Source organism: Meleagris gallopavo, chromosome 4 (genome assembly GCF_905368555.1).
Source record: "Meleagris gallopavo chromosome 4, MGAL_WU_HG_1.1, whole genome shotgun sequence".
NCBI lineage: Eukaryota > Metazoa > Chordata > Aves > Galliformes > Phasianidae > Meleagris > Meleagris gallopavo.
In genome coordinates this window covers 44,854,126-44,880,684 of record NC_139407.1, presented here as the reverse complement: position 1 = coordinate 44,880,684, position 26,559 = coordinate 44,854,126, and the positions used below count along the sequence as shown (strand labels likewise).

Below are 26,559 nucleotides of genomic sequence, written 5' to 3'. Positions count from 1 at the left end.
TTTAGCACATGGGGGTTAAAACAATTTTAATTGAGTCATTGGAAAAATTAACTATGAAATCCAATTTGGTTCACTGCTTGCAATAAATAAAAACACCAAATCAGGAGTGCGGTCACTTTATTCACTGACATAGTTTTGTTTTGCTTATATACACATGGACCATAAGCTATTTTGTGAAGTATGTCCTTATTTTTACTGGGAAGGAACAACTGATCCAACTATGTGCATTAGAAGAGTGCAAAGAGAATCCCTGATGCTAGAGAAAATTCTTGCATACCTGTCAGCCAAGCAAAAGTATTGGTCATTACATTCAGGGCTAAACCCTGTTTTTATATCATTGTACGCATCGTTTTCTTCAGCTCAGCTTTTCAGTGGGGGAACTAAAAGTATTTAGAGTAGAATCCCACTACAGTCATTGCACTGTGAATTAAAGGAGTCGAGCATGCACCTCTGATAGATAAAAAGAGGAATAAATATGGATTACAGCCTAAGTGCTAACAGCCTTCTCCCCTTCCTCTTCCATTTGAGCCATTTGTTTGAAAAGAAGCATGCAGGCTCTCAGTGTCCACAGGAGCAATCTCCGGGCAGAGATTTAATATACTACATTAGTTCAAAACAAAATCAAAAGAAAACAAAAACAAAAAACAAGTGAAACAAAAGCCCTTTTTATTCAGGTTTCAGACTATCAAAAGCAATAGAAAGCTACATTTGTGCTAGTTTGAGTCTGAACAGATTACCCACATGGAAAACTCATCCTCAAGTAATATGTGGTTTCAGTACATCACTGCTTTTTGTATTGATGTTTTCACGAACAGAAATGTTCTGCATTGATAATGTCATCATATTTATAATGCCCTTTTTGGGGTTTTCTTCCAAGTCACTTTCAATTGCTCCAACTTCTGCTAGCTTCCATTCAAGCTCTGTAACAACAAATGACAATTTATGCTGTTGATTGCAATACATTTACATGAAGGGCTTTTATAAACAGCCAAGCTCTATCTCAACAGCAAGAAAAAGCTGTTAAATGTTAACTGTGTTAGTGTAAAATATCTATGCTTGCCAAGAACTCTTAGCACCGCAGGATTACATAAGTTCTTTGCTTTTTGTCAACTTTCCTACAAAAATATTTTTTTTTTTCTTTTAAGCAGCAATCTTTAGATCTAACGATTACAAACGACATAATTCTTCTCTATAAAGTGAATTATTCAGAAGTATTTCTCTTACCTTCCACTTTAAGATACATCCCGCCACATTCAGCTACTCCGATGAACCTGGCTTTTATTTCACCAGTTTTGTATACGAGTATTGTGGGTAAACACCTGTCATGGTAACTGTGGATGCAGCTGTTCACAGAGGCTTTGACAAACTTGGCTTCTGAAAACTTTCTGGCTAACTGGCTGAGATGTTCATTGACTAGTAGGCACATTGGGATGCTAGGAAGGGATAAGAGGGTACGATCATATCTGCAGTGTAAATGATGTGTAAATTAATTAGCATTACTAAAATTAGACCTCTGACAAATAAAAATGCACTTTGGCTTACTGCGTTTCTTCCTCGTGTTGTAGTTAGGTTTGCACCACAGGTTTTATTTAGATGCTTCTAAGATCACTTTGATTTGCCCAAGTAATGACCTTCAATGCATGTAATAGGCACAGTTCCCAGAACACGTCAGTAAAGCTACCAGGTGCTTCAAGCAAACATTGTACCTCAGTTTTGTTACATGCAAAGATCTGAAAGCTCACCTTGTCCACTTAATGCAGGTTTAAATGACATTTTAAGTCTACAATACGTTTCGCTTGAACTGGCGTTCAATTTAACATTTAATTCTTTTAGTGAAAGCTAAACACCAGGGAAATATTTGCATAGCCATATGACCACCACGGGGCTGCTCATTACTTCCACATATTTGCAGTGCAATCGCCATATAAGCCTCCGTGACGACAACAACAAAGTGCGGTGGTTTTGTTTCCCTCCTGCCCGGTTACCGCTTACATGTCGGGAACTTGGCTGAAACGAACCGAAGCGCCAGTGGGTACAGCTTACAGGCGCCCCCTGGTGGCACAGCTCGGGGATGGGATTTGTTTGTTGGCTACGCCTCAGAGAGCCCATGTTCAGTCCTAAGGAACTGAGAGTATGTTTCTCACAGTCTCGTCTGCATAACGAACAAGTAAAGAAGCGATTCTCCAGTAAACAAAAACAACGAAAAAGAAGAAAAGATGCTTTTTCAATTCTTCAGGTTTGTAAATTTAAACAATTTCATTTGATTGCCCTATTTGTTGCTCCTGGAAACAACGCTCAATTCTTGGCAACTGAAAGGAATCAAATAAACTTCCTCCCAACGTGCTTAAAAAGAAAAGAGAAAGCTGGTCTGAATCTAAACAAATGTTGAACATTCCATTCTAATTCACAGTGCTTCTGCAAAACACCTGATGGAGTTGCTAACACATGCTGAACTAATCTCAGAAGCCCTTTGAAATTTCTGCTTCATTCTGTCCCAACTTCTGCTACTATTACCAAACATTGGGCAACTGCTGAACTAAGAAATTCCCTCAGCATTCCTGGATTTTCAGAACTGAGGCTTTCCAGTGCCGCACTTTTGATTTCCTATAGGAGAAACAGAAAAGTCCTGTCAGAGGCCTCCTGCTGAGCAACAGGGCTTCAAAGGAAGTTTCCTTAGAACAGAAAGTAGATGCACCTTCTCAGTGAAATGTGGAAATCTCTGAGATTTAGTACATGTTGATATGTACATACAGCTGTACAAATAACAAATGTACAGATGTTATGGTATGGCAGAGAGCTTGGCTACGCAATCATTACACCAAAGCAGGAAACAGAAATGATAGGTACGCTCACCTGCATCCTGGGCTTGTGTAGAAAACTCCAGTGGAGTGGATCCCCAGAAGAGATCCTTCCCTACTGGTAGTCAGCTCTTAAATGGGCCTAGGAGAGGTGGAGCCAGGCTCCAACCCTTCCAGCAGCACAGGTGAATTGCCTTCACCTGTGCTCCCAGGGCCGACTCATTGCTCGCCTCAGGTGATCAATCAGAGGTTCAGGCTGTGATTCAGCAGTTCCCATACAACAGCAAAAGGAATCTTTCACACAAATGATCAAAGCAAACTAATCTTAAAAGTGAATTAAAAAAAAAAATCAAGGAGGTCCCATGCTCAATGGAATCATTTCCATTGCCTCCAACGAACTGCTATTTTGATAGTCTGCTGTGTTTCATTTTTGTTGGTATTCCTGTGTAATCACCAGCTAAATTCCCTGTTTTGATGTACTCAGTACCTTAAACTAGAAAGTAATTACCTTGACCGATAAAGATGAATTATGACCCAAACATCCTCAGGAGCATTTGTAACTTCCTTAACATACTGCTCTCCACTGATTTCTCTCAGCTCCCCATACTTTTGCCTCCTCTGAAGACATTTCCATTCTAGCAAGCGTTGCTGTCTAATTAGAAGGCAGTAAGAAAAATAAGTATATTTGAAACATTTAAAATGCATTTTTAATAATATCTAGTACATTTTGCTCAGTTCCTTTTAAAAACCCATTTTGAGCAATACTCTGGCTCAAGGTCTTCTAGTATCATTTCAGAGCTAGAAAGGTTTCTATGCTAATCTTACTGAATAAAGCTCTGGCTCAAGGTCTTCCAGTATCGTTTCAGAGCTAGAAAGGTTTCTATGCTAATCTTACTGAATAAAGCTAATAAATAGTATATGAACATAAAAGAAAGTTTTTATATCAGCATCAACTTTGGGAAACTTAAGAAACACACTGCAAAGTGCCTTAATCATCTGAGAAAAAGCACAAAAATTGTACAGGTACAAATCATTTTCATCATTCTGAACATCAGTAATTTGAGCATGAACTACCAGTATTTAATGTGCGAATGCAATACAACACATTACAATGTTTCATGAAAATTGGAATGTGAAACCAGTAGATGGCAGCTTTCATCTATAAAAATAATTGCAGAGTGGAAAATGAAAATGCCTTCCTGAGATGTGAACTACAAGAACCTATTAATTTTACTGACTGAAAGCCACTGTTGGATAGCAAGACTAAATGTACGCACAACATTATACTTTGGCAACAATACGTCATAATTTACGTTCATAACTTTCCCTAAATTATGTGAATGATCAGCTTTCTATGTGAATACACTACTAAATGCATAGATTTTAGTGATTTTAACAGCACAAAAGCAATAGCATAGGTAGAATCTTTGATGAAATGTTTTGATCACATTCCACTTTTATTCTGTCTGAACTGCTTATGTCTGACTTTTCTTAGTTACGGTGTTAAGCTCTGCAGAATATCACAGAGTACTCTGTAAAATACACGTATGAATGTCCAAGACAACTGAAATAATTAAGTCTCTAAACAAGCCACCCAAGCTTTCTGAACTCAAAGTCAGAAAACACACCAACTCCTCGTGGTATGATAAACAGATTGGTATGCTATTCAATAGCTGCATGAGAACTTGGTTTGTACTACGGTTATGCCTAGGAACAGTATATGTATGTCATGGAAAGGACATCTTACTATATCTTACTACACCTGTACATCTCAATAGCCTTCCTATCAGCCTCATCAAAGTCATCTTCAGCCTCTTTTAATTCTTCAAGACTCATTCTTTCATATGGTTTCACTAGAAACAAAACAAAACAAAAAAACAACACTGGTTTTGTTCTCTAAAGTGCTTGCACATTTTAAATGTATGAAAATTATTACACAGACATGGAATTGACAAGAGTAAAAGATATGCTGATGTTCAAGGCCAGGCTAGACGAGGTTTGGACTAACCTGATTTAGTCCATGCCCATGGCAGGCAGGGTGGAATTAGATAATCTTTATGGTCCCTCCCAACCCAAATCATTCAACAGCAGTAACTAAAATGATGCAGTTCGCAGTAGTATGTCGTACTACTATATTTTTTATTATTTTAGTGTATTTTAACTGTATTTTTATACAAACAATACTCTGATCGATGCTGCCTGCGAGAATTTGGCAGAAGCTACTACTGAAGACACAACCTTCTCTGCTCTGAAATAATGAACAGAAACTCAGTAGAATCTGAAAACTGAATGAGCTGTAACTTGTCTTTCAGCTCAAGGGTAAAACTTGTCAGAAAGTGAGAATTACTACAGTACATTTAAGCAAGAGCCTTTGTTGCTCTATGCAAATATGTTTGCCTACAGGAAAGCAGTGGAAACCAAGAGGCAAAGTTTATAGTGCCACTTCCACTTCCTACACCTTAATGCTTTCTATCCTTCAAATAGAAATTACAGAAAGTCAAGGCTGGAAAAAATTGGCTGGGTTGGATGGGATTCTGGGCAACCCGATCTAATGGGTGGCGAACCTGCTCACTGCAGGGGGTTTTGAACCGGATGGTCTTGGATTGGTCCAACCCAAACCATTCTATGATTCTATGGAATCTGCAGTAATAATTTTGTAGTACTTTCAGGTATCTGCAAAGAAAGCAAAAATATATTTTTTTCATGGCCTCTGTGAAAAATCAGTTTTTAAAATTCTGATTAAATGAACATTTGCTCAGAATTAGATATTTATAACTGATTCTGCTTTGAGGGTAAATAAACAAGCTGGATTATATTCTTTCCATTCTTGTTTCCTTTTGATCTGTGGTCTATGAAGGTCTCTAATTTTGATTGGAAGAGATAGCAAAGGATGGCCCTCGTAGCGGCAAAGATTCCCACCATGGAGATGAACCTCACACTACACACATCTGCGTTCCAAATGCTGTTATTCTAATAGCATGTATTTTTAATTCGACTCACCTTCTTCTTCTTTCTGCAAGCGTAAAACCATTTCTTCAATTTCATCTTTTGGCTCTTCTTTTGGAGGAAGAATTCCAAATTTTCTTAACACGTCATTCCATTCGGTATCTTCATTTGGGTCCTGTTTTGGTATTATGGAAGAAAACTAAATTGACAAATCAGTCTTTTGATTGATTTTGACCAAGCACAGCCATTTTTCACTTTGGCACATATTAAGGATGTAACAACTGGAAATAGTTACGTAGAGAACGCAATACTTTAATGGACCATCCTCCACCATGATCTTCCATTTGTCATTTTTCAGTTCTAAACAAAAATCAGCAAGAAAATGGGAAAGAAAAAAAAAAACACCTCAAAATGTAGGCATAGACAAAGAAATCAGTATCCAAAACATCTGCTGAAGTTTTCTAGGAGACATGTGGAAACCTGCTTCAGAAACCCAGAACCACCAATGGCTTACTTAAACAAACAAATACTGCTAGATTTTTGTATTGGTATTTTTGTTACTAGTGAGAATAAACTACAGATATCTTGTATAAACATACAAAAGCTGCCTAGAATGAGGGGAAAAAAAAGGACTTTTACATTTTAAATGAATGATTATTGTTTATATGCCAACATAACCTTATTTATAGCATATGACTGTTGTAGGTATTAAGCCTACATTTGTAGTAATTTAATTAAGCCATTAAGATAAAGGAACCACATCTATTTATAAGGCTGTATTTATTCTCAAATTATCACAATAAAAGAATCTTTATTTTAACTGGGCTGCAACACACAAGGACGTCTTTCACAAGGACTGGAAATGATTTTAAAACAGGTTGTTAATCACTGCAGTATTTTTTGCCTTGAAATACAGTCTGAAAACCTCCATGAAGAGATGCCTGACTAGATTTTTACATATCAGAAATATTTAATGGCACTAATAATAATAACGCAGCATCAAATGAACAAGCATTACATTACAAAAAGGTTACCTGAGGAAACATCCAGGATTTGCATTATATTATTACCATGCCTGCAAATGATACCTTTGCCTTTCCAGCCAGGCAGCTGCCTTGTTTTTTTTTCAACAAATTACAGAGTTTAGCATGAACATAACAACACAATTCTAATGATACCGCAAAGCAAATACTAAGATATAAATGCTCCCAGGAATTTTGTAATGATAAAACAAGTTCTTTTGCATCTCGGATGTAAAGAAATAGGAAACCCATTAAGACAGTAAAGAGCATCATGCTATTGCTCCCTGGGAAGCACAGTGGGTCTGCAAGAAGACCTTTACCTCCGCCAGTTTCTTCTGGCACGGGTGAGGAAGTGATGCTCTGCAGGGCTGGAGCAGGAAGGAGATGGCAGCAGCTCATGGCAGCTCCTGCACCAGTCCTGCACGGGCTCAGCAGGGCCACTGCTCCCACTGCTCATTGCTGCTGCAGCACTCTGGCCTCGCGAACATCTACTGCTTATTGCTGAGAGAAAGGGATTTTGTACTGGAATATTTTAACTGTTTGCTTCTGCAACGCTCAGACATCCATGCTCTGAACCAGGAACGCCAACTCCATTAAATAATAAGCAGTCACGTTATTTGAAAAAGTGTTTTCTGCAGCATTCTACCGCTGAGAAGCTGATTTTATTGCTTAAATAAAAAGTACACTAGCAAACTTAATTCTTTGCTTACATTTTCATATGTGAATAAAGTTAAAAAAGCTCATTCTTTTTTTCACTGAAAAGTTGTGGATATAACCCACTAGAAAAAAAAAAAAAAAAAAGAAAAGAAACAAAAAGGAAAAAGAAAAGAGAAGCTGTGTATAAAGTAATTAATCAGATGATCCTGGGTCTAGAAAAACCCAAAGGAAGGTTTTGCTACAGTGTAATTCCCCAACACAATAAAATAACCTTACAGTCAATCTCACTGCAAGCTTTCAATCCTTCATCAAATACGAATTTTGACTCCTGCACAGTAAGGGTACGAAAGATCCCACGCTGGGCAATAAGAGGCCCACCCCTCCACGGGAACACAGCGCAGGCCGCCCGGCTCACAGCGCTCCCCCCGCCCCGCGGGGCAGCACAGCCCGTCCCGGCGGCCTCTGTCCCGCCCTGCCCGCCCGGCGGCTCCCCGTTTCCCCCCGGCTTCCCTCAGGCCCCCGGTTTCACGCCCACCTGCATGGTTCCTCAAGGCGGCGGTTGGGGCAGGACCCGGTTCTAACGGCCCCGCCTCCACGTATCTCTATGGGAGGCAGCTGGTGCAGAGTGAGATTCGCGGTGCACCAGTAACGGTGAGGAGCACCCACCGCATCTCTGGGCAACCCGTTCCAGTGCCTCACTACCCTCGTAAAAAGCAGTACCTGCACCCTGATTGTAAAAAACTGCTTCCTTATATCCAGTCTACATACCCCCTTTTAGTTTGAAACCATTTCCCTTTGCTCTGTCACAAGAGCCGCTAATAAGAAGTCTGTCCCTTTCTTTCTTACAGCTCCCCACTAGTTACTTTAAATATAATTACATCTTCAAGTATTTCTGCCCACCCCTGGTGTGAAAAGCTTAGAAGATGGAGAGGCTAACTTACTCTTTTGAATATAATTTCTTTAAAACTACACCAAAACCAGCTATGTTTTCAAGTAGACCTTAATTCTAGAAGAATGTAAGTAATGAAGTTAAGTCTTCTGAATCAGAGCCGTACTGTATCACTGCTCTTAAAAGGTAAAAAAAAATAAAAATAAAAAAATAACAGCACAAAAACTTTCAAAATGCTTTAGCTGAGTTAAAATCAAGAATTTTCTCCAAAACATACAATTTATTGCTAATGGAGCTTCTTTTATTTTTTCTTTCTTTTTTTTTTCCTGCCAGTGAAACACTATTGAGACACCCTGAACAAAGTAAAGTACCACAAGAACTGGAGTTAGTGCCAAACAGGCATTTGAAAGCTTAGGTTCAGTGTATGTCTTTTCTGTAGGATTGAGTTTACTCATACCAAGATAATGAAAGAATGTGCATTTTCAGTAAATACGAGAGCAAAATAATAATTTGCAAATGTAACACTTTGGCTACATAAATTTGCATCGTTATAAAAAAATGCCCTCTCAAACACAAAATAAATTAAGCTGCCATTCTAAAGACTACATGAGAAATTTGAAGAATATTCAGAAAAAAAAATGATAATCTACGTTGCAAACATTCTCATTAAAACAACTCTCTCAGTGCCTTTATTTGTACAGGCAAATAAATGTACATAGCAGTGTTGATGGGGACAATATCTCTTGCATGCATACACTGAGGCTTTTTTATGGTTCCATTAGACACAGTTATAAACATCACAACAGTAGGAAACAAATAATTTTAATATGCTTTTAATATAATCAAGGAAGTAAAGAAACATTTGAATTCTTCAGTGAATCTTATGTAAGAGCATTTACATTCTAGTGATTTTTAATTGTACGTTAGTAAGGAATTATCTCTGTGAGGAGAAACCTGTGTCCATATACTCAGTATTCCTGCAGTGTAAGTTCTACTTCAGGAATCTAAGATCCTGAAAAAATAAGAAAAAGTTTTAGTTATAGGTATGGTATAGAGCAAAATACTTAAAATGTTAGAAGTTTAACATTAGAAAACAGAGCATCATAATACTAGCACAGGATTTTTTTTTTTCTGTCCAAAGAATTGAATGATTTTAAACTAAAATCTGAAGTACACAATTTCAATATAAAGGTAGATCTTAGTTCAGAGTAAGAGCAGCAGGATTATGCCCAGGCTGTGGCAGGTTGTTGAGTTGGTACTTCTTGACACACACCTTTCATTTATCATTGATAACTTTTTAAACTTTCTACAGATCTGGGATCTTTTCCATTTCTTGCTTCCAGAAACACTTCGCTCTCTATTCTAGGAACTGAGTATCTGTAGCTTCTACTCACTTTAAACAAAGATATGTGGATTTAGCATATCTCCAAGAAGACTGTCTGCAGAACTCAAATTGTAAATACTGTGGCATATTTGTATAAAAATAAAGTAATTTCAATACAGGTGATGATGAAAGCATTAAATAAATACCTCCTTAGTGAAAATCCACTGATCTCTTCCCATTACGCGGCTGAAAGACAAACATCCAATAAATACTGTAGAAAACTGATTGGTTTCAGTAACAAAGTCCCACACAACCTGCTACCAACTTTGTTTCAAGCCCTACATAGCCAGAGACGTCTGTAAGTCTCCATCAGTCTAGCACAGTGGTTATACACTCCTAAAAAATAATCTAGAAATTCTTATTTTGACATATTTTAGAATACTAGTTCAATACACTAAGAAGATCCTTTTATGGATCTAATAGAGGCAATGTTTGTTTTTCAAGATTCTTACTATTTACCATCGTGAAAAACATATCAGTAGTTGCCTGCATTTGAAAGATTCTAATCACATACAATCTCTTTTGACTTTTTTTTAATTTCTTTTTGATACTTCAGTATCACCAAGTAGTTTCAATCTAGTTCTGTTATCCTGATTACTTTACAAGCATATAGTCTGTGCTATACAAAGCATAACTGAAGTCACTGGAAGTTGCATTTCTCATCTACTGCAAAGACAAACATTTCTAATGGAATCGCTTATGGCAGAAGACTCTTAACAGAAAAGTTCTCTCTGACACAGTAGTTTTCATTTTATTCCACTAATTTCTCTACCTTTTGTTTGGTAACAGCCTAGAGATAAAAAAAAAAAAGGAAAAAATAGTAGAACAAACCATACCCTGAAGAAAAAGTATCCTCTACTTTGAATCCCTCCAGCTCCTTGAAGATCCTCCTTGAAAAAAAATAGTATTTTAGATGATACCTACACTTGTGAATGAATCCCCTCAAAGAGATTCAGTACTACTATACAGTCTTGCCCCTTAAAACATACTGTGTACATGTTTTTCTATGCAGCTCATACTCTCATGTAGAAATTGTAGAAAACACATGAATGAAGGCCAAAATCCACTCTAAGCTTTGACTTATTTTAGATAGTTTTAGAATTAGACTAGTCTTTTTTATTGACAGGTTTCATCACAAAAACACAACTGGTCCCATAGTTTTGGAGTCTCTATGCATGAAACAGTTTGTACCTCATAGAAGGACAACAATGGGGAAAAAACACAGAACTGCTCAGGTTGGAAAAGACCTTCAAGATCATCAAGTCCTCAAAGCTTAAAAAAAAGTGTTTGGGCCCAGCCAGGGACTGAGTTCCCAGACTGACCCCAGAGGAACATCCTGACAACCCCTCTCAGAAAAATTCCCAAAGAAAAGACCAATACTTATGATACTCTATCCTATTCATGTTGTACACATTGAGAAACAACTGCCTACTAATCTGTGCAGCAAGGAGCAAAAAAAAGATCAGTGAGGAAAATATTAAGTACAGAGAATGAAGTATCCAGCTGCTCTAATGAGACCTTCATTAGAAAACATACTAAGCTTAATCACAGTATTTTCATTGTCTGTGTCTGTCCTGTAGAGGGAGGGACAGACCAACTCAGAAATGAAGTATTTCAGATCTTGAGCTTAGCAGCACACAGAATTTAGATGGAATGTATTTACTGTATGCTCCCTTAGTGATGATAGCGTTTCTCAATTAAAAACTGAGCTTGTGTAATCTCCTGGGTTATGATCATAACCAAAATAATCATAGAGAGAAATTGCTGCTTGCTCTATCCTAACACTCTAAGAATTGTGTGAAGCAGCATGGCTCCCATCATTTACAAACACGGGAATAGTTTCAAGGAAACTTTCAAAGGAAGTAGGGTTAAAACTGTACATCATTTTTGAGTCTTTTAATTTTGACATCAGTTCATCAGATACATCATTATGCTCAGTTTCTTAGCTGTACATATAACATCTGTGTGATTTTTATTTATATTGTCAACTTCCTTCTCTCATTACCTAGTTTTGAAATACCTATCTCAGATCTATAAACCCTTAAATATTATCAGCTTTATTTTATTTTTTATTTTTTTTTTTACCAAAAATACATCTGTAATGGAGTTTTGCAAGTTTTTGGTGTTTTTTTTTTTTAATCTTTTCAGATACTTGGAGTGCCCTACATTTTACATATTTAATTATTTTTCTACCTGTGTTATTTTTTTCTTGGAAAATAATTACTTCCAGCAATTTCTCTTTGCGCCCATGTTAGATTATGGGAAAAAAAATATATTTTTGATTAATGAAGTTTCTGTGACACCAGATCAGCAGTCTCCACAAGTCACAAACTAGGAAATGGAAAGACCCAGAAGATCTGAGCAATATTATACAGGACTGTTTCTCCCTTTACAGGTCAAGGTGGATCAGAAACATTTAATAGGTGTAATAAAGAATTCCCAAAACAAATCACTGTTTCTTAATGAAAGATAGCTCTGTAAGCATAAATATCCGTACCTCTTCTTACACAATGACAATAAAATGTACACTGTGGTGTGGTACTATGCCTGTGCAAAGCTTTCCTCATTGTATAAACTAAGGAGTTTGCTGAATCCAGCTGCATTGTTCCTTAATTATCTCACTAATTTGTTATGTGAGATTCAAAAAGATGATACTCTAAGTGATTCAATATACAACAATGAATAGTTGAAAGAGATATGCTCTTAAGCTTCTCTCTTAACAAATCATGCAAGTAATTGTTTAGGAAAAAAAACAGCACAGGCTGCATGATTTTCTGATCGGTTCTTCAAAAAAAAAAAGAAAACCACCTCTAATTTCATTGTAACTCATCAACACCTCCTCACTGTTGAACTTTTGAAACTTTATCAAGTATCAAGATGAGAAACAGCATTTTACTAAGCGAAAAAAATTGTCCAATACATTTTAATCACAAAGATGGTTTTTTCCTGTGTACTGCACACGTATCTGAAAAGACAATCTCTCCAGAGGAACATACCCTCCACAATGCACCATACAGACTTCACTATGGACAATCAAATCTTGATAGGACCACCTCTGTATTCCACTTTTGTATTATGTCAGGAGAAGACAATAAGCATGAATAGTGGTCAAAATAACCAATAGTCTGCAGTGAATTTAAGGAAAAAGCAACCTGAAGTTGGTGCAAAACAGGAAGTATGTGGATCTTAGGTTTTGCTATGCTTTATGTGAACTTTTAGAATTCTTATAAAGATTCTTATTCTGCACTTTTCTATTCTTTTCATAGCTGTATTATAGAGATGAGCATTAATACAGCATTAATTTTCATTTTTGAAATTTGAAAGAAATGTTCTAAATTTTGTGTCCCTCTGACTATCATCTATTTTATCAAAATTTTATTTCAGTATATTCTACTTGAAGGGAGAAGATGTATTCCTTTTCTTAAGTTTTGCTTCTGCTGATGCTAGATCAGGTCATAAAGTAATTCAGTGGTACTTTAACATCCATTAAAGGATATGAGAATGAAAAAAAGTAAAAGCACCGTAGAAAGAGAAGTCATTTTCTTCTCAAGAGACCCATTTCTGTTGCTTATTGTTCAGGAAACTGAGACACTGGGCAGAAACTGTAACAAAGAAAGGACTTTCTTATCTGCACCTTAACTTGAACAGTAATATTGCTTATACTTTTTTTTGGAAATCCTTAGCTCTGTATGTCATAAATAACATATGTTTAAGGAGTAAATATGGTTTTAATTCCAAATGGGGAAGGAAAAAAAGAAGAGCCCTTTCTACAAAGTAGAATTCAACTGCAATATAATGTATGGATAATCTGAAAGTATTTTTCTTTTTATAAAGCAACTACCCAGTCCAGTTTGAATGTAGGCTCAGTGTTGAAACAATATTCTATGCTAAGCATTTATTACTTTATGTTTAAAATGTTAAGTATCACCAGGATCATTTTTCACTAGTTACAGAATAGAAAAAAATGCACATTTCTAATGAAAACACATCAGCGTGACACTAAACACTGAAAATAAAAATGCTTTGAGTAGGAGGGTCTACAAGGACATTTTAGTTGTGCTAATGACTCGCCTAATGTGAGAATGCAAGCATGCACAGTTTAAGATTACATACGTCCACTTTGTATCTCTTCAGTCTTCTCTCATTAAGCTGGGGAACGAGTTGCAGCAAAGGATGCAGGACAGACGACTGAGAGGACATGAACATAGACACATGAGCAACAATGAAATTCTGATTTTATGATGCAAAAATAATCTCTCTTCTTGCAGTAGTACTTTACGGACCAGTGGGTACCAAGGACTGAAGATGTTATTTGAGAAACGTGATTTTGAACACTGAGTTGACAACAAACAGGAACATACATTTATATTTGCATGGAATGTGGCTTGCATGGAGATGGAGAGACAAGCTGTGCATCCTCACCTTTATTCCCTGGCAGATCAGAACTGTTTACAGACTTCCCCAAGTAACTGCAGTTATTCAGGCCCTGATCAACCTCTTTATGTGGTACAGAGAACATTCACATACACTATCCTTAATTTCTTATGGCTAGCTGCTACAGAGGTTAACATCTTCAGTCTCTGTTGTACCAAAAATTCATTTTACTTTAACTTAAATCACAGAAAGAGAAACAATTTTTTTTTTTTTACTAGAAAACAGTTTGAAGGGGGGGGTCCATTCTGAAGTAAAATTTATACCTGTGACACTGGTCATTCTCCATAATAGACAAGCTCCAATCCTGAAATCCCTGGTCCTGGTGAGACTTTCTATGCTGACACAGAGCCTGGGAAGCACAGTGGCAGTGTGTGCAGCCTAAGTCCCCAGGCAGTGACTGGTAGCACAGAATCATGTGGGCTTGTGGAGAGAGCTTCAGGATGGAGAGGAAGGGGAATGCAGTAACCTTTTAAGCAGGAGTAGGAATATAAGTAGCTAATTTCCCAGTGCCCTGATTACCATTAAAAACTCCAGAGAAGCTCTGCTGTGAAAATATTGACCGCAATATCAGCAGTACTCTCAGGAATCCTAGAAAACTGTATCACTTTCCAAGGAATATATAGCCTATTTCTGAAGGAATTTAATGAACAAGGCAACGATGGACATCAACATGTAAAGAATATCATTAAGAAATGAGCAAACACATGTATGTTTAACTTCCTCAAAATCCTACAGTGTACATAAAAAAATGTGCTGAAACAACAGATGATGACTGAAATTTAAAAGCAAGAGTGGATCACATTATTTGTTGGCTGCTGAGAATATTTCTACAGGAGAAGTACTAAACTATTTTTAAATCATGATTTTTCTCATAGTGTACTCCAAAATGTGAATGAGACTTGCATACTCTTTTGTCTGATATTTGTGATATCCTCTAATAGATACATACTACTTAATAATTAATAAACAATTTAATTAATAAATAAAACCATTTAATTAATAAAAATGCTTCTTAAAATTTATGGCCGCGTTTTCAACTCCTATGAATCAGGATTGTTTCATTGTATATTATGTTCCATCACCAGAAGCAAGTGTTTTATCTTAAATGTTTATTCTTAAATGTTGACTGTACAAGACCAAGATATTTGTTGTTTTCCATTTGCACACCTGTACATCAGTGATTGCCTCCCATGTTATTAAAATACAGTCTGTATATAAAATTTGAAACCCTTCTATCTGAGCCATTACAGCTGTAGAAACTACCGAGGAAAGGAACATCACCTTGGTGCTACTTAAAGGCAAATGTGTACTCACATGGAGGTGCTAGGCCACTTACCCTGACATCTGAGTTTCCCGAGTCATGAGTCTTAGAATAATGAAATAAGAACTGTTCAAAAAAATTAAAAGTGAGGTTTTACTACAAAATAGGACAAAAGAGTTAGGATTTTCTTATTAATTTTAGAGTGATTGTAAGACAAACATAGAAATCTTACCCTTTTCATGTTGTCTTTTTCATCTAAACCCTGTGGGAATAATAATCAGTAGAGAGATTTTTATTTGCAAAAAAAGAAGTTGTTGATGATTTTATTTCATAGAATCATAGGATACTCCAAGTTGGAAGGAACCTGCAAGCATCACCAAGTCCAAACCACGGCTCCATACAAAACCACACAAAATTCAAACTCTATGTCTGAGAACACCGTCCAAATGTACACAGAACTCCAGCAGCTCAGGGCTGTTATCACTGCCCTGATGAACCTGTGCCATGCCCCCCGTCCTCTGGTGGAGAACCTTTTCCTAACACTCAGCTTGACCATATCCTGACTCAGCTCCATCCCATTCCCAACCTGTTCCTTTGAGTCCTGTTATTGTCACCAGGGAGCAGAGATCAGCACTGTCCCTCCGCTCCCCCTGCCATGAGCCCACCCCTCAGTCTACTCTAAGCTGAAATCATGTTTCAAACTTTTCAGTACTGGATTGAAATATCATCATTATTCCTCAACAGATTTACTGTATGATTTTGCTTATCAATGTAATTACTCTTCTGAAACCCTGTAGAGAGCACTAGTAAGTTAGAAGAATTGATGGGTTTAGTGGGTGCTCCTTTTTGTCTTCCTGGCAGTGACAGCAGCAGACTCTCATCAGTAAATTTCTTACCCCATCAGAGCTCATAAATTTTCTAATCTAGAGCAATAAAATGCTGAAACCTTGTACCCAAGCTGGAGATCATTTTACAAATGGTGGAGTCTCCCAGTTGTCTTTAATAGGCACTGTATTAGGACACGTAACATTTCAGAGTAAGGACTGGCATGCTACTTTCAGCACTGAGTGGCACATGATTTACTGGGTCCTCAGAATCCACTGTAGGCACAGGCACACTGAGAGATCTTGCTTCAGAAATGTCAAGTAGTCTTTCATGTGTGTTACCTGTGGCTTCTGGAGAAATCCCATGACCAAAAAACAAAGTTCTTCCAGTGTACTGGACACCTAATGAAAAGAAAATAGGTATCACACTCAGGTATCACACTTTCATTCTTATCGTATAATAAATATCATAATTAGTAAAGCCACCTTTATTTGTCTCACCTGAGGCTGAAAATCTGTGGACATGTAGGTAGAACAGGCATCGTCTATCTGTAAAAGTTCACACAATCCTTCTTCATTAAGTCAAATTAATATAAGCAAGTTAAATAACTATATTCTTAAAAGTATTTTGTTCAGCCAAAAGCATGGCAAGCTTGTCCTGCATCAAATTCCAGAAGGAATTCTTACAGGTATGTTCATGAAATATTTTGAATTCAAGGGGGAAAAAAAGCAAACCACCAAATAAACATATATGCTTGATCTCAGCTATCATGCCTTCTATTCTCTTACACTGCTTGTGTCCCTACTAAATCTGTCTCCGGCTAAGACATGTTGTGAATGTCTGGGGCATGGACTATAAACTTCAATACCCTTCTGTTATATTTTTGGATTGTACAAAATGGCAAAGAAAATGACAAGGCCACTGCAAGTGATTCAATGCTCAGTCCTCAAACACTCCTCTGCAAATTGCATTCTGGTATCCCTTCAGGTGTATGACCCACACATCTCTTGAGTGATGATGATATGTGCCAGCACCTCTTACGCATGCTACTCATTTGTGTGAGTCACCAAGCAGTTTATGTCTGAGGTTCACAATGATTTCTTTGTCACGTGGGGAACCTTACAAGATTTTGTTTAAAACCATATCAAAACCTCCCTGGATGTTTAGCTCTTCGTCTTATCCCCCCAAAAGGCCAAACCTCAGCACCCGAGGAAGAGCCTAAGAAGAGACCTGTGGTTTAGTAAAAGCCATACTCTCCATCCAACAGCAAAATGTACTGCAAATACTTAGAGTAGGATGTAGGTGATTTGTAATGAAGCTCAGAGGATTTCTGTTCTGGGAATTTGACCGATCTCTCTGAACCACTGTAAACTTTTAGCATCTACAACACCCTATGGTAAGGCTTTCCTAAACACACCACAGAATACCATTTCCATTTGTCTTGGTCAGTCCTTCCAAAGCTCACTTCATTTAGTGCTATCATGATCTTTTCTTGGAAGAAGTAACAAAGAAGTGATTCCCACTCATCCTCTACCTGCTTTTCATATATTTTTTCTATATTTTTTTTTTCCAAATGAAAGCATCCCAGCGTACCAAATCATTTTCAGTGGAACTTTTAATCAGGGAAAGAGAAGAAGTGGAATAAAGGACACTTGAAATCATGGAAGAAATTTTACCCCAGCTGAGAGCTCAAAGTATTCTGTAAGGAAGAGAAAATGTCTCCAGAACTCAAATTGAATCTGCACAGCTTAAAAATAATGGGTGGGGAGCTTAACTTTTCATTATATAGGTTTTAAATTGTATCTTTTGTGACCCATTTGATATGCACCAGTTTTTTTCCCATTGAATATTGTTTAATCAGTGGATATACAGATAGTGTGTGTGTGTTATATATATATATATTCCAGGAGCTTGGCTAATATAATTTATATTGGAGGAAAATGAGAGAAAGTCACTCACCCTGTCCTGGGCTCACAAGATGAACTCTTGATGGAGCAGATCTCCAGAGAGAGATCCTTCCTCACAGTCAGCAGTCAGCTCTTAAATGGGTCTAGGAGAGGTGGAGCCAGGCTCCACCCCTTCCTGCAGCACACATGAATTGCCTTCACCTGTGCTCCCGTGGCTGACTCATTGCTCGCCTCAGGAGATCAATCAAAGGTTCAGGCCGTGATTCAGCAGCCCCATACAAATATTCATTATTGTTAGTAGAGGTGCCATCATTGTCTTGTTCACAGACTGCATCAAAATGTTTTGTTATTTAAAAAAGCGGGCAATGCAATGGGTCTTGTGATTATATTGTATGTAAAAGCCCTAAACAGCACTCTTTAGTGAAGAAAACACTCAATGAAAAAAGCAATAAACAAATAATGCATATCAGTATTTCAAGACAAAAGATGACGCATTTCTCTAGAGACGGGCTATGAAAAAGCATTTCAGATAGTGGAAAGCTAATAGCTCACAGGATTCCCCCTTCAAATAGTTTTTGTTTGTAACACAACCTCCTTTGTCTCTTTTTCCTTCATCTTGCATTGGTTCGTCTCTGGTATATTAGTTCATATTTATTACTTTCAGAGTAAAAAATGTAAAGGGAAAAATCTACGGTGAAGGACATAAACCAAACTGAATTCATTTTGGAAGCCTAAGATAAAAAGGTGCTTTTTCTTCTCAGTGAGGGATTCTTTGTTGTTATTTATTTGTTGGTTTATCCACTTGATATTTAGTTGGAGGGAGCTATTAGTGATCACCATAATTCAACAGCAGGATAAGCCAGAGACTTTTTTGTATTCAGTAAATACAAGGCAGTATATCTCTCAGCTAAAACCTGCATGGGAAAAGCAAGAGCTGAAGAAAAGCCATAGTTCGTGCTGATTTATTTTTAAAAACGCATATATAAATTTAATAATTCCTATTGCCTTTGATTCCTATTGCATCTTCTCAGTAATTTTCTCTCCTTCCTCAGAAATATGGCCTGAGGTTGGGAGTGTGTGTGTTATTTGGTGCTGGTTAAATAACAAAGAAATTAAAGGATGTTATAAAGTTCTACTATTTATGAAATCGGAATCATTCCTGGAAAATAGTAGTTTAATTTTGAGGCAGTGCTTCTGCTGAATGATCAACTACTCAAATAACAAGCAGGGAGGAATACTCCAAGGATCTCCAGTATGGATTTGTTGCCAGGCTGAGCAGAAGTATGTACCTATGCATCTAACTCTCTTTATTTAGACCTTAAGGCTCTCCTAGTCCTGTATTATTCTTGTTAAGCAATGTTTTACATCACTCCTGTTACATATTTTTACACCGAATTTAGTGTCCATACGCATTCATTTTGTTAACAGAAATCAACAGTAACCTTGCCTTTTCCTTCTGTAATCACTGACCTTAATCCAATGCTATAAATAACAAATCCCAACAGTAAATTCAGAAACATATAAACCAGCAAGTTTTCAGTCTGGAATTTAAATAACTCATTTTCACAAACTCCTTGTAACCGTTAGGATGTTACTTCGCAAGAGATCACTTTTCTCCCAGGAGCAAAGTACCACCAGGGCTTGTTCAAGTGCCGTGCTAGGAACATGACAGTGGTTGAGTCAATACTTCCGAAATGCACTGACAGTAAGGAAGAAATTTACACTGTGCAGCTGTACCCAGGGTGAGTCACTTGCTTTCTAATGTTATCAGAAGCTACAAAATTAAATATCAACAGAATACTTGAAAAATTACAGCAATGGCAGGGCACACAACTTGCAAGCTGAACCCTCTCTCTGTGTTATGCTCTGCTTCTCCATCTGCTCCAAAAGGGCACAAGAGTTCATGCCAACAAGTAACATCCTGGACTAAATTTCAGAGATGAGAATTAAAGTTATAGCTGCAATTGGTAAAAAACGTTAGAAAGGCAAACTGCAATAGGATGTCACCCTCTACCTAGTGAATTAAAATGCTAAGATGTGGTTGAATACTGTGTCCCAGCCCTGTCTGCAGAATGGAAGAAGCAAGAGACTGATTGAATGAGTTGAAACATTTAGTGCCTATCATACACAGACTATAAAAGTATCAATTGGGACACTGTACTGCTTCCAGAAACAGCAATCTCAATTTCAATGACAGCTAAAGGATAACTGTCAGCAAACATAATTCTCCACTGAGCCAAAGCAGTCTGTTCCCTGAATGAAATATCAACATCCAGCCTCTGGATACTGTTCAGAAATCTGGAAAATTATGTGTTTCACATCTTCACCAATGTCAGAACAGGTATGTGGGAGAAGTAGGATTGGAAGAGGAAGCACCTGAACTCCATACAAGAGAAAGCATGAAGAGGGAAAGCGTGACCACAGAAAAGGCTGGAATAAGAAACAGTGTTAAACGTATCCCTGTCCTATCAGGGATAAGCTGGCAAGGATGCTCCCAGCCCTCACCCTAGAGCCACGGGTTTTCCACAATTGGTAGAGCCAGCCTGCCCATAGAGCTCACCTCCTTCCACAGCTGCAGTTCCTGCTCTGCCTCCAACACTTGGGATGGCATCGGAACACCTGGAAGCACAAACACTGCTTAGTGATGCTGCGCAGCAGGGGTCATTCTTGTGAGTATCCTATGGCAATGATGGAAATAACACTCTGAACATGCTGTGATACCCACTAACTGCAAGGCCTAAAAGCAGTGTGTCCCAAGGAAACTTGCTGCTCTGGGCATGGTAAGGTTTCCCAGGAGTCATCCAGTTTATCCCTGTGCACAAGGTTGCTGCCTGTGATCATGCACAGCAGGTTCATGCTCTGTTTTTACTGATCTCTGCTGAGCAGAGATTTTACAGCCTCCCAGAAAGTCCATAGTTACCTGTGGTCAATTTTTTCTTTCCCCAAACAATTGTACCAAATTAAACAAATAAAAAATGAGGGTAGTCTTAATGAGAATGGCCAGGTAAGCAGGATGTGAGCCCAGCATCTCCAAATACCGCAAATAGCAACAGGAATAACTTCCAGGCATAAAAGTTGCAAAAACTCTTTTTGGTATTGGCACAGGCTTGAGATGTGTAACCAGTATGAATAGTGATAGAGGGGGGGTTAACTTCATACTGTGTAGAAATTGTTTATTTCTGAAAACTCTGCAAGGTTTAGTAAAACTGCCTTTCAATGAAAACTGTGCTTTTTTGATGTGTGCTTTAGTTCAAGGAACAACTCCAAATAAATTAAAGGTGCTGCAATTCTTGTTGTCATTTTCTGTTCTTAATTTGGAGTGTTCACGTTGGAGTGTTGCCTGGGACTGGTGCCTTTGTAGCCATGAGTGCACCATGACGACCCTCAGTACTGTACCTCTGCCAGTCTGTCACTGCCCACAGCCTCTGGTTCCCCAGGCTTTCTAGGGGGAATCCAACAGCCTGTGGAGCAGCAGGCAGAGAAGCCTGAATATTACACAGTGGTGTGGGTTTTTTTGTTTTTTTTTTTGTTTGTTTGTTTGTTTGTTTTTGGTGAAACAAAGCTTTTGAACAGAGAAGATGCAATTATTTCACCATATCATAGATTTCCCTTCTCAGCTCACTCACAGAACTCTGAGGGCAGGCGCAGTCCCTCTTTGTGAGCTCCCAGCAGTGCTAAGCAGCATCCCTCCCTCGCGCCATCCAGAACGCTGTTGAACCTACACAGGCTTCAGTAATTTGCACAATGGCATGCACAGGTTTTCTGGTAAGATATGCAGTGTAGCCATGGTGGGAGAAGAGTGCTCTTCAGGAAAGCAATCCTAATCAGAAAGAACATAGAAGAGGAACTCCTACAAGATTGATGCTGACCATTTGTTCAATTCTGCCAGCTGCTAAAAACCTCAACTTCTTGCAGGCAGCAGGGTGCCAGGTGCACAATTTCAGTCATTTCTATCATAACAATGTGGCATGCTGCTGTCATTCCTCACCCTCCTCATCCCTCCCTCTTCTCTCTCCCATCTCCAGAATTCATTTCTAACACAGCATGCGGTATGTTGAAAATACCTAGGACAAAAAAAGTGACTGAAAGTGACACGTTCTTCCACAGTACAGGCAAACAGAACTGCTCAGTGCACAGCAGCAGATGATGTAAAGTGCTTCACAAGGTGTAAGCATTCCATGCATGCAGAGTGGGACAGCAGCACGGACGAAGCGATAGGCAAGGCAGTGATTTCTGTCACAATGCCCATCAGCTGCTCTCGCTTCACAGTATTCCCTCGTATAAAAACAGTGGCTTCCAGGTGTAACACAGCACTCCCAATGAGATCAAAGATAACCGGACTCCCTGTTTAAGTAGCTGATCAGCTTCATCCTTCCCCACTTAACGCTACGATTACAACAGTCTTTTCCCCCTTTACCGGAGCGCAGTTTGGCCGGGACGCAGGTGGAGGAGCCCCAGTCCGCACCCCACCCCCTGTCCTGGGACGAGCCCCCTCCTGGCCCTGGCCTCGGCACCTCCGCATCCCCAGCGCGGATCCCACCCCACTCAGCAGCCCGACGGAGCGCTGCGAGGCTTTGGGTTTCGCGGGGACCTCTGTCCCTTCGCGGGATGCCGGGGTCACGCTGCCGCCCCCCAAATTTGCAGGGATGGGGCTGCGGGGAGACGCTCCTCACCTTTGCAGACACGCACGGAGGAGGCGAGGAGGAAGAGAAGCAAGAGAAGCGGGGACCCCGGCAGCCCCCCGCCGCTGCCCGGTCCGCGCGGGGGGATGGCCGCAGGGAGCTGCTGCTGGCAGAGCTGCGCCATGCCCGCGATGCCCTGCTCTGCCTGCCCGCCGCTGTCCGTGCCCCGCTCCCTGCCCAAACTTTTTAAATCGCTCTGACACGTGGACGAGCATCACCCTGACTCACGGAGCACACGTCAGCCGCCCCGCCCGCCCCGCCGGCCTCCCCCCGCCCGGGGCAGACCCCCTCTGCACCGCCGGTGACTCAGCCCCGCTCCCGGCCCTGCGTGGCCCCGCTCGGCCTCGGGACAGCGGCCGGACGGCCCTTGCTTCTTCACCTCTCTCCTCGGAAAAAATAAATCTGTGCTTTAAAAGACGCGTGTTAACATCTACAGCTATGGTAGCGGCCTCATGATGAGCACAAAGTGGCCGGCTGCCCCTTGCCGCTCATGGAGGGGGAGGGTGATGAGTTGGGGTGATGGAGGTGAGCTTCGGGCACTGCCTGATGCAGAACCCCATCTGGCAGCTGGAGAGGTGCGGGCAGCTCTGATCGAGAGGAGGATGAAGCCAAGTGGCAAAGAAGCCACCAGATGTGCCTATGTGTGACTCTGCTTCTCCGTCTATGCGTGTTCCAGGGCAGAATTGTGATTCTTTCTAATAGGGAAAGAGAATTTGCTGGAAAGAGCAGTGCCGTTGCATTTAATCCCCAGCATGATGGCAGGGGAAGCTCTGCACACCCCAAACTTGTCAATTGTAATGGAAACCAGCTTCCTATCTTGACACTGGGTGAGCCCTAGGACAGCAGAGAAGGCACACACACATGAAATGCCACACCAGGTAGCAGAACTCAGCAATGTGGTGGTACAGCCCATCTGAGGATTCAAAACTCAATGCAGGGCCACCAGCCCACAAGCAGTGCATCAGGGTGTTGGGTTGGTGCCAGCTGCCCTGTGTCTCTGTCATAGGAGGATCTTCTATATCACGTTCAATAGCAAAGCTTTCCTTGATATGAGTGGGGACAGAATTAATCCCTCTGTTGATGAGAAAATCATTTATTGGATCAGAAAATAAATTAAAAAAATCCTGTATTTTGTATTTATAATTGTATTTACATCTACCCAGTTAAAAGAGTTGTTTTAATCCAAAACAACGAACTGCCTCTGGTTCAGGTTTCTGTTAATAAAAGCAGAAGATATTTATTTAGAAGACATCATCATAAACGGGAAGTCATTAGAGCTGAAAGATATCTCCCTAATCTATCTCGATCCAAATACATAAATCAGCACCCTGAGCCTTGGCCTATGGAGGGATTTAATCTGTTGTGCATTTTGGTAATTAATACCTTCTAATTAAAATGTTCAAAAGATGCTGGATGGGGCTATGAGCAACCTGGTCTAGAGGGAGGTGTCTCTGCCTGTAGCAGAGATTGGAACTACATGATTTTAAAGGTCCCTTCAAACTCAAATCATTGTAAGATTGCTCAGAAAAATAAATTCCAGTATTTTATAAATTTGAAAGTTTAATACCAATGAACATTCTTATCCTGCCTAGTGGTGCAAATAACATTTTATGTATAGCACAAAAATGATACCACTTGAATTAAACTTATTCTCAGATGAGTTCAGATTAGCGCAGAGGTTGCATTTATAGGGGTTGAATTTACGTGATACCTGTTTTAAGATTGCAAACTGAACTATTATGCTGAATCCATTTGCATGAAAACATTAAAACTCTTTTGTGATAGGACAAGGGGAAATGGCTTCAAATGAAAAAGAGGGGAGATCTAGATTGGATATAAGGAAAAAGCTTTTTTCAGAAGGGTGGTGAGGCACTGTAACTCTCTGTCCAGAGAGTGGTGGATGCTCTGTCCTTGGAGACATTCAAAGTCAGGCTGGATGGGGCTCTGAGCACATGATCTAGCTGTAGGTGTCCTATTCATTGCAGAGGAGTGGGATTAAATGGCCTAAAGGGTCCCTTCCAATTCAAACAATTCTATGATTCTGTGAAATGCAAGTGAGCATTCTTGCAAACAGGAAAAAAAAAATGCATCTTTGTGTATCATGTCTGCTTTTGTTTTGTTTAATTGCTCAATGAAATTAATGCTACACTATTGCAGGAACAAAGCACATCCTAAAAAATAGCCTAGAGGATGTTTTGGATGCTGTAATTAGCTGCTTTGAAATATTTATTTTCTTCCTAATGTTGCTTGAATAGATGTTAATTACAGCCAGTGCAGAGGAAGTCAAACAGCTGAGTATGTGGAACCATCGGCTTCTCTGTCTTCGTAGAAGCCAAGGTCAGGAGGCACAACACTGAGTGCACTCCCTTGCTGTGCACATGCACTGCCCAAAGTGAAAGTGCATGATGGTTTTTCTAAGATTTTAGATCTAATAAAAATTATGAGGAATCATTCCACCTACGTATGAACTTAAGCACTAAGAGAGTCCAGAATGTGAAGTGGCTCAGTGTGTGCTAATGTGTACTGATGCCTCTCACAATTTAGATGGATCTGATCATACCTTTCCTCTTCTGTGGAGTGAAAAAGATGGATACCTGGATTCTTGTCTGTGTTCTGGGGGATTAAACTTTGTGGAGGGAAGTCTCAGTAATTAGTTAATGTCTACTTAGACATTGCACATCTTCAGGGCACTCTCCATATATTACTGACTCATAATGCGCAAGATAGTTCTACTGGAACAAGGATCCATGAAGGGATTTAGTTCAAGAATAAGCCTCTCTGAATAGACTTTCTTCACAGCCTTAATTCATAAAGACTTCCACTTTGTAGAAGTCTTCAATCTTCTGTATTTCCTTACAAATGAGAGACAAACAACAACAAACAAGCCATGTAAGGCATAATTAAGCCTGTATTTTCCCAGAATATTGTTTTCTTATTTTAGTCAAGATAATATCTCAGCTCTTTCTTCATGAGTAAGTAAAAATTTAATGAAAATGGCTGATCTCCAAGATAGTTCTTCCATCACAGTTTTCTTAAATAAAACCCGAGACTCATCAATGCCTGTGATTGCTTTAAAAACAGGATGATTAGATCTACCTGGAAGAAAAGAAAAAAAGATTTTGAGCATGATGTCAGTTACTGGCACATAATAAAATAGTGAAAACTCAGTATCACTTTCAGAATTAGCATGTTTCATAAATAAGATTACATTAACTGTGAAAAAAAACAGTAAAGGTGACACTGCAGACACTGAGAAAATGTCATCCTGTTTCAACACAGATGTGAGATGAGTTGGTCTTACACTGGGGCCTTTTCTCTTAAGGAAAGACAAACCAATGCTGTGGCCTAGCAGTAATTTAGTTTATTTTACTGACAATAGAAATCCAGCTAGGAAGAAGGCACCTTGGAAATGTTCCATAGGAGCTGCATGTAAGTATTGGCTTGGTAGTCTGAAGGGAAAGATTATGAGGAAATAAGTTGTTACCATGAGGAAGTTCAAGCACTGGACCAGGCTGATGGGAGAAGTGACATCTCTGTCCTCAACATCCAAATGGACAAAGCCCTGAGCAAACTTAATTCAGTGTTGAGTGTCATCCTGTCTGAGTTGTTCCATGGTTCTCAGTCTGAAGTGCTGGGCAGAGGAATCCCAACACTTTGCTCTCTTGGCTCTCTTTGCTCTTCACTCTCCTCCCAAGAACAGAACACTCAGTGGATGTCAGTTTTACTTAGAAATCAAATTTGTTATCCATCAGGC

General features: G+C 39.2%; 2 protein-coding genes across 3 annotated transcripts; both read right to left on the bottom strand.

Moving 5' to 3' along the window:
- Positions 1-389: 389 nt before the first annotated feature.
- PDCL2 (phosducin like 2) lies at positions 390-7,964 on the bottom strand. Its single transcript, XM_085223423.1, has 6 exons — positions 7,959-7,964; positions 5,799-5,943; positions 4,561-4,651; positions 3,307-3,450; positions 1,225-1,433; positions 390-920 (listed from the first exon to the last, which is right to left on the bottom strand). Exons 1-6 carry the CDS (start codon positions 7,962-7,964, stop codon positions 757-759), a joined length of 759 nt encoding a protein of 252 aa, XP_085079549.1. The 3' UTR covers positions 390-756.
- Positions 7,965-8,972: 1,008 nt separating this feature from the next.
- On the bottom strand, positions 8,973-23,004 carry NMU (neuromedin U). 2 transcript variants are annotated; one of them, XM_010710157.4, is made up of 10 exons: positions 22,797-23,002; positions 20,684-20,742; positions 16,717-16,764; positions 16,558-16,617; positions 15,624-15,653; positions 15,467-15,517; positions 13,810-13,884; positions 10,533-10,586; positions 9,843-9,882; positions 8,973-9,324 (listed from the first exon to the last, which is right to left on the bottom strand). In XM_010710157.4, the coding sequence occupies exons 1-9, from the start codon at positions 22,927-22,929 to the stop codon at positions 9,847-9,849; spliced, it is 546 nt and encodes a 181-aa protein (XP_010708459.2). In that variant the 5' UTR covers positions 22,930-23,002; the 3' UTR covers positions 8,973-9,324; positions 9,843-9,846. The 2 variants fall into 2 exon arrangements, with proteins under 2 accessions (XP_010708459.2, XP_085079266.1); XM_085223140.1 differs by lacking the exon at positions 16,717-16,764 and having other exon boundaries at positions 22,797-23,004.
- Positions 23,005-26,559: the final 3,555 nt, after the last annotated feature.

What these genes read in the sequence shown, in the direction of transcription:
- PDCL2 (XM_085223423.1), bottom strand. An exon ending in CTTGCAGAAAGAAGAAGAAG is followed by an intron (nt 4,652 to 5,798) that starts GTGAGTCGAATT and finishes TTTTGTTTCTAG; the next exon opens with TGAAACCATATGAAAGAATG. An exon ending in ATTCATCTTTATCGGTCAAG is followed by an intron (nt 1,434 to 3,306) that starts GTAATTACTTTC and finishes ATCCCTTCCTAG; the next exon opens with CATCCCAATGTGCCTACTAG.
- NMU (XM_010710157.4), bottom strand. Translation starts at nt 22,929, where the DNA reads ATGGCGCAGCTCTGCCAGCAGCAGCTCCCTGCGGCCATCCCCCCGCGC. An exon ending in CCACAGATTTTCAGCCTCAG is followed by an intron (nt 16,618 to 16,716) that starts GTGAGACAAATA and finishes TCTTTTCATTAG; the next exon opens with GTGTCCAGTACACTGGAAGA. An exon ending in CGGGAAACTCAGATGTCAGG is followed by an intron (nt 13,885 to 15,466) that starts GTAAGTGGCCTA and finishes ATGTCCTCTCAG; the next exon opens with TCGTCTGTCCTGCATCCTTT.